This window comes from Pygoscelis adeliae, unplaced genomic scaffold (assembly GCF_000699105.1).
Source record: "Pygoscelis adeliae isolate BGI_AS28 unplaced genomic scaffold, ASM69910v1 Scaffold13, whole genome shotgun sequence".
NCBI lineage: Eukaryota > Metazoa > Chordata > Aves > Sphenisciformes > Spheniscidae > Pygoscelis > Pygoscelis adeliae.
Genome location: NW_008824499.1, coordinates 3,408,035 through 3,415,954, shown reverse-complemented (window position 1 = coordinate 3,415,954; position 7,920 = coordinate 3,408,035). Strand labels below are relative to the sequence as shown.

At 52.1% G+C, this 7,920-nt stretch overlaps 1 protein-coding gene across 1 annotated transcript in view; it reads left to right on the top strand.

The window, feature by feature from the left end:
• UBAP1L (ubiquitin associated protein 1-like) overlaps positions 1-7,920 on the top strand; it is a 9,923-nt gene extending 2,003 nt beyond the window's left edge. The window contains exons 2-6 of the mRNA XM_009321463.1: positions 3-755; positions 2,232-2,269; positions 2,333-2,477; positions 6,684-6,785; positions 7,786-7,920. Coding sequence (XP_009319738.1) covers positions 3-755; positions 2,232-2,269; positions 2,333-2,477; positions 6,684-6,785; positions 7,786-7,920 — 1,173 coding nt within the window. The remainder of the gene's footprint in view (positions 1-2; positions 756-2,231; positions 2,270-2,332; positions 2,478-6,683; positions 6,786-7,785) is intronic.

The window sequence follows — 7,920 nt, the reverse complement described above, 5'->3', positions numbered from 1 at the left end:
AGCACGACTTCTCGCTGGAAAGAAAAGTGCTTTACTGGGTCGAGGTGGCCTCTCAGCAGCAAACCTCCCGGCATCGGGTCACCTCCGAAGTCATCCCCACGGCGCCGCCGTGCTGGCTGCTGCTGGTGGACCCCACCGACAGCTACGGGGGGAGACCGCGGGAAGGGGCGGTACGGCGCTGCGTCAGCCTGAGCGCTGCCGATGACAGCTACGGGCACGCCAAGGGCAGAGGTGCCTTGTCCGACACCGAGAGCGAGACCTGGCACTCGGACGAGGACGAGTACTCGGAGGACGACGAGTACTCCTCGACCTCCTGGGAAGAGAGCGACAAGGATGAAAAGGTTTCCAGGAGGAGAAACACTGTGAGAAGTGTGGCTCTGCATCCTGGCTTTTACCAGACCCGACCAAAGACATCGCCTGGCTTGCTGGAGCCCTCGCCAGAGAACAGCAGCCACAACCCAGCCAGCCCAGACCCAAGCAAACAGGGAAGATCCATGTTGATATTTAACAACATGAAGAACGAGCTGGAAGCGGCCAGGAGGAAGCTGGCTGCTTTGGTGCATCCTTTGAACAGAGCCTTCGCAGAGAGCAGAGGGGTCCCGGTGCCACAGCCGCTCCCCCAGCGCCCCTGCACCGGCCGCAGCATCAAGTACGGGCCAGCCCCGGGCGTGTCCCAGCTGGGGACCTTGGTGCCGGCTCCTCCAGCCACGGCCGTGCCAATCCCCCCGATCAAACGGCATAAGCCCACGGTGCCGGTGAGATGTTTTTCTCTGGTAGTCCTTTGCTTGTCGCTGAGACAGGAGGGGGGTGGAAGACGTTGAATCGATCCTGTTTGCTGGGGTCTGGCCAGCAAAATGGAGCCAAAATGGGGCTTTGGGAACACTAAACCCGTGAGAAATTGCCGATGAGTTTTCGTAAGAAGTGAAGGAAGGTGGGTTTTTTTCTGGGGTTTAAAGGCAAGCTTTCTGGGAGGACATTACTTGCTCTGCCCTGACCGAAACATCTCTGTTTTTCCTAACAAGCAAGGCATCTTATTTGATTTTCAATTGAAACACTTAAAAAAACATGTGAAATAAGTTTTTTTCCCTCTTTCCTCTCCATTTTCCCCCTCTAACAGATATAAACAGGGTTTATGGGGAAATGCCCCTTACAGCCATCACAGCTGCTCCTCCTGGCAGCCCCAGAAGAGAAGCTGGGGCTTGAGCAGAGACAAAACCGGGCTGTTTCTGCGTCCCCTCTGCCCTGGGTCTCCCTCATTACTTGTCCCCGTGCTCACTGCCCTCCTTCACCCTGTTTTATAGCTGGAAAAGGCCACTTCACCTGACTCCTTTTGCAATATTGGCAACCTTCTCTGTGGCAAAGGCTGTCTGTCTTTTCTTAAAAGTCTAGGAAACTTTAGATTTCACAGTCCTACTAGAAATACAAATCGTTTAATGATAGAGACAGTGATGTGAAGTGATGGAGTAAATATTGCTTTTCATCACCTTAAATCTGAATTGCACCCTGTTTTTTAAGAAATCACATCTCATCCAGCTACTTGAGAGATTTAGGAGAGGAATTACTGAAAACCCGCAATTAAAACCATCGGACACATGAAAGGCCAGGTTATTTGTATGTAGTTGCATTAGGCATAGGGTAATTAAGGAAAGATTAAATGCCCATGTGTATTTATACACTAAACAGCTGTTGCAACTAATTACTAATCCGTCGCCCACCCTGCTCGGCTGCTGTTACAAATGGATCATGCCAAATACTAAAGCCTCATACTCAGGTGAGCATTTCTATGTGCAAGGTCATTTCCAAAGATGGCTTTGTAAGAGAAACCTAAATACATAGGGGCATAAATGAGGCATCAGGGGAGCATCCTCCTGCCCGGGCTGCTGCATCACCTGCCCACGGGCAGCGCTGCCTCTCACTTGGCCGGTTGAGGACGGCATTAATTGCTGGAGACACGACTGTGATTCCCAGGGAAAGGAAGCTGCTTTTGCTCGCTTTGCCCTGTGAACCCTCCTGAGCGCTGTTTTCTCTGATCTCTATCTATAGCTGAGCCTGGATTTAATTAAGTCCAGTCTCCTTTGAAGCCCAAGGGGGTTTGTTCCATGTATGGGAATTTTCCTCTTCTGGAGAGAGCAAGGTAACTGCCAGCATTAAAAAGCATTGCTTCAGCCTGGGTCGTTTAACATTGTTTCCTGAGGTGGAGCAAGAAGACCATCTGCTGTTTTTTCTTGCAGTCCCTCAGCCCCTACGCCTGCCTTCCCCCTGCCTCCACGCCTGCCTCCACGCCTGCCTCCACGCCTGCCTCCACGCCTGCGCAACCTCTTGGTTCCCACAGATCCCAGCCGGATTCAGCGGCTGACCTGCTTTCGGCGCTGAGCCAAGAGGAGCGAGACCTCATCGAACCCGTTATAGCCTTGGGCTATCCCACCCACAAAGCCATCCTCACCCTGCAGAAGACTGGAAGGCAAAGCTTAAGTCAGGTTGGTGGAGCTGGCACGGCACCGCGGAAAGCTTTTGGTAAAGAAAAACTTGATTTTCATGGAGGAAGGGATGGCTGTCTTGCTTGGGGTGGACTTGTGATGGATGGCCTTGGGTTTCCCACTTTGGTATCAGACCTCAGTTGACAGGGTTTTCCGTGAGATCACGTCTGCACTTTTGCTGTAATAAAATAGCAGTGAGTCGCCCTCAGCCTTTCAGCGAGTAATAACGGCCGGGTAACGTTATCTCTTCAATCTGTTGTATGGAGCATGGTGTCCTTTTGAAGTACAAATTTTGCCCCCGTATATGGAAACTTTTTGCACATCATTTTTTCCCGGCTGTTAGATTCCTATGATTATTGCCATGGCTCATCCTGTCAGAGTGGGACTGTACGAATACCTCGGAGATTTGTCTGGGCTCTCTCCAAAACACAAGCTCCCCATGTTGGAGCAACCAGGAACTCCATGCAACCATTGCGGCTGTGTCCCAGAGCTCTTTTCCTGAGGAACCCTCTATAATAACCTGGAATTTATTTAAAATAATTAACATACGACCTCTTCCTACCCCTGGTATCTGAGTACATCACAGCCTGTTGTGCTGCATACCAATTCCCAAGGTCTCTGCTTGTCCAGATGAACCCCCCCCGTGGTCCAGGCGGGCTCGGAGCATCCATGCCATGAGGGATGCTGCTGGCTCTGACCCTCTGGCTTGCCAAGCTTGGGGCTGGACCTGCCCATCCCAGTGGAGGATTTAATAGGGCTAAATTATCCAAGTAGCTCTTGCAGAGAGAGAAGGGGCTTGATCGCAGCTTAGCAAGAGGGATGTCCACCAGGCTGTCACGCCAGGGAGCAGGAGCAGACCCTGGGCAGAGGTGTGAGCAGACATGGCACCGAGCAGCCGCTGCCGGGTGCCAGTGTCCTTCCCATGGTCCCGGGGAGCTGCCTGTGCTGCGTGGGCCAGCTCTTACCTGTCTGGTCGGCGCACAAAGCCGGTCTGTGGCTGAGTCATCCTGCAGCATCTGGCTCCCTCCTGAGTCATCCCTGGCTGGACCAGCCTCCCCAGACCCTCGCTAGTGTTTCAGGTGAGCGTCGCTGCAAGCCAAGGTGGGAAGGGAAGCTTTATTTCTTCAATTCATAAATGTTTCATCTAGGCAAAGGGAGATGGGCCCACGTTCTTTGCACAGGGCCGTGCAAGGGTGTCTTGTAGCAACTGCTGGCTTCAGTACGAAGAAGCAGTGCATCTTATTAAGGATGGAAATGGGTACAGTCTGCTCCCTTCTGCATAAGCACCGGGACTCCCATTCCCTTGGAGAAGAGATTAATGCACCAAAATACAAGGTCTGCCTTATATCCTGTGCATATCCTGTGCCTTCTTCACCAGCGGTTCCCATCTTTCCCATTTATGCCCAATACAGCCAAGATAAAATGTAAAGCCTAGCCCTTGGTGCATCTCTTACAAGTACAAAACTACCAAATAAGGCTAAAACTTCCTGGAAAATATGTTTCAACTCAAGTTAAAAACAAGAGCTGTGGGCGCTCTTCATTGCTTGCTGGTGTCACGCGGGGTTTCAGTGTGTGACGATGACAGCTTCAACCGTGAAGATTGATTGTAATACCAGATGGTAGCCAAAAATTGCTCAATTTCTTTGCAGTGTCAAGTCAAACTGGCAGAGCCCACCCTGATGGAGAAGGCAAGTCTGCTGCCTTAAGGAGGCGATGCCTTCTCAATTTTGGTGGAAGAACCTCTTTAAAAGGCTCAAGCAGGGTTAGTTGCCCCAACGCACCAGAGGTTCATCATCTAGGATGTCATGGCCAAGGGCTAAACCAAAAATGCATCATTGCATTTTGATCAGTGATCATTGATCAATCAAAAATGCATCGTTGATCCATGGAGCTCTCAATGTACATGTGAGCTGAGACATGACAGATGGCTGCAGCTGGTCAGCATCCATCTCCCCAGTTAGCCATAAGCACAGGGTTCAGAGCAGGGCGTTCACCACGGGACACAGCCCACTGCACCAGCCACCTCCTGGCCGTGCACGGATGGGGAACCTCTTCCTATGGACTGTTGGACTCTTGTGAAGTCAATAACACAGCAAAATATATGCTCAGCTGTGCTTCCATAATGTGCTCCTGACCCTTTCCTCCTCCAAAAGAACTTGCTGTCTTACCCCAAGTGACAATCTAGATCTTCAGTGCTTCCTACAAGCCTTGCATCAGCTGTCCCCACTGGCAGTGGCTCCTCGAGCCTCTCCAGTGCTTGTAGAAGCTGTGTTCTCAGTGGTGGCATTGGCAGCAGTGAGCTGAGCAGGGCTGTCTGCCGCAGTGCTGGCTGGGGTCTCCCTGTCCCCTGGGGAGAGCCTCTGTCCCTGGAGGCTTAGCGCCCAAGGGGTAGTGCCCACCGGGTTTGCGTGTCCCTGGCTTGAACCCTGCTGCAAGACTGGGGAGGTGTTTACCCTGTTCCTCCACAAGGAAATCAGCTTTTGGGTCTTTGGTGGTGTTTGCTCATGTTTTTTTCCATGCCAGCAGCTTATAGTCCATGGTCCAGGTGGGTCGGTGAAATGGTTGGTGGTAAGGCTTTGCTCTTCTTAAGCAGGCAGTTTTTGGAGCACCTGAAGTGGGGACCTCGTGGGGACGGGCCTTACCGATGGGCATCAGCCAAAGTGGTACAGGAACATGGAAGTTAAAACCCACCAGAGGAGGGATTTCCTTTATGTTACTGCATGTGCTTGTCTTTGATGTGAAAAGCTACATTGCTGCCCATAACATCAAGTAGCAGCAAATGAGGGAAGAGATAATCAGCACGTTACTGATCTACCAGAGCCTGGAGGTCTCTTCCCACACAAGCAGTTTGTGATGAGGTTATTGGGTTGGCCATGTAGCGGATAAAGCCAAGCTCTCCAGGGGTGCCTGCACTGGAGGAACTTCACATCTAAGTGTGATAAGGAGCCTCCTTGAGAGCTACAAGGGGAAAAGGAGCTTCAGGAGGGCAGTGGCACCTCCTCCTCCTTCCCAGTGAGCGGTGGGGCTGGTACCGGACCCAGGGCGTTAGCAGGTCATAGTATTTAAAAACCTGTTTTTGTTTAGTCTTCAGGATATACACACACACACACACACTTTTTTAGTGATAAAAATCATTGAGTTGACAACAGCACCAATATCATGCTGGGCTTGAACAGCACGCCAGGCTGCCAGGACTGGCCGTGAGCACGACGAGCAGTTGTCCCTGCTGTGACAGGGCAAGAAAATACAGCAATGATGTGGGGTGTTTAGTTAGTAAGGTAGCGAGGAAAATAAAAACAGGTTATGAATGCCAATGACCAATGACTATCTAACCTTTGAATTAATAAGCTGCTCCTTAAGGCTGATATTTCTTAAAATTCTTACTCTGCTCTTGAGCCAAACTAGATCAACTCAACGTTTGAGGGACTTTTTTGGCTTTTCCATACGTTTTATGGTCTTTTACTGAATCCTTCTCCTTGGCTATGGTAGTGCTGGGGAGGGTGGAGGTCTGTGCGCTGGTGGATCTGGGGAGATATGAATCAGCTTCTCCTTGGATGAAGACAGCATGGCTTCGGGGAGACCCGTGGGATGTTCTTATTCCCCCTGCTATTGTATAGCTCATTTATTATTGTCTGTCCCATATGTTTTTGGACAGTGAATGATTCTCGTGGTATTTAAAAGATACCGGTGGGAATAGTGCTGTCAGCACTCCAAGAACAACGAGAAAAGCCAAAAATAACTGTTTACTTTCAGTAATGACAGCACACGGGTCTCCCCTGGGGTGGGTTTTGTGCTTGGACCCTGGAGTGAACCCACGGGCGCCCGAACTCCGGCGCATCAAAGGGATGCCGGGTCAGCCGAGGGTAGACATCTCACCGGGATAGGCTCTGCTTCACCCCCCAGCCTGGAGGTCATCACTTTGTATCTCAGATGATCCAAATGTTTGGTTTGCTCCTCGTCCTCCTTCCGCCTTGTTCCCGTTCCCACCCTGGGAGGGTGGGGGGGACCAAGACATTGTCTTCTCACAGTGGAGTCCTGCTGATGGACAGGCTGCCCTGGCTGAGCATCAGATGGGAGCCAGAAGGACAGTTGTGCCCCAGGTCCTCCCCACGAGCATGTCCCTGGAAGGTGGCAAAGCGGGCTCCTGAATGCGCTTACACCCCACGTCTGCGAGGTTGGATTAACCCTGGTTGTCTTCTTCTGCAGTTCCTGAGCTACCTGGCTGCCTGTGACCGGCTGCTGAAGCAGGGCTATGAGGAAGGGCAGGTGGAAGAGGCCATGGAAATGTTCCAGTACTCGGAGAAAAAGGTCAGAGCGGGGCGGGACAGCCCAGCCCTTTGTGCTGCCTCCTCCAAGCTGGCTTTTCCAGCAGGCTGCATGCTCCCCTCCCCCTCCGCCGCCCCTCGCGCAGCCTCCCGGCAGGTCAGACCCATTGCCCTGCAAGCAGTGAGCCCACACTCGCGGCAGACCCCTGGGGCAGTGTCACCATAAGGACCCCCCGGGAAGGACACCCGCTCCGTTGCTCTTCTCCATCCATCCTCTCACCCCGCCATGCAAGCACGATGCTTGCTCAGCCCCTGCACGGGGAATCCCCCACCCCGAAGCCCGCCAGCACCTGTGCTCGCTACCTCCCTCCCGGCTCCCCCTTTGCATTCACCCCCCAAGGAGAAGAATTCTGGTGGCACACCAGGTGTTGGTCTCCATCACCAGTCTCCTCCTGGGAGTGGTGAAGAGCTGGGGTGGGAGAAAAGCTGCTTGAAATTTGGGCTGGTGGTGTTTGACGTGATGCCAACGGCACGTAGGATTGCCGGCTCACCGCTCATTAGGGCTGTGGCAGTGGGAGGGCGCCCGGGTCTCGGTGTCAGGCGGGGGGTTATTTATTGAGGACGCGGCTCCGGGAGATGTTGTGGTGCTGGGGCCCAGCCTGAGCAAGGGGGGAAGCAGGACAAATTAATTCCAGCTTGCGCTCGCTGCCTTTCCCCAGTCTCTTTATAATGCAGGCAAACACTTGCATGGAATTCATATTAAACTTTACAAGGAATAAGTGAAGCTAGAGGCTGATTTTATGAAATATGTCTTATTTAAAAAGTTGATGTAAAGGCGCACTTTTAAATGCTAGCAGTGGTATGTGTGCCCTCGCTCTGCTGTCGGCAGTGGCACCAGGAGTGCCCTTCAGCAGTAATACAACCCTGCCAGGTCATCGGGCTGCAGCCTTGTCACCCAATGCTGTTTCTGCTGCAACTCTACAATAAATCCGTCCTTAAAACCCCATGATAACATGACTCCTTTCTCTTCCTTCTTCCTCCAGGCAGCTGAATTCTTGCATTTGTTAGCTCAGTTTAACGATATGGGTTTCCAGCAAAATGAAATCAAAGAAGTTCTTCTGCTTTGTGGGAATCAGAGGGAGAAGGCACTGGAAGAGCTCGTGATGAAAGCCCAGTGA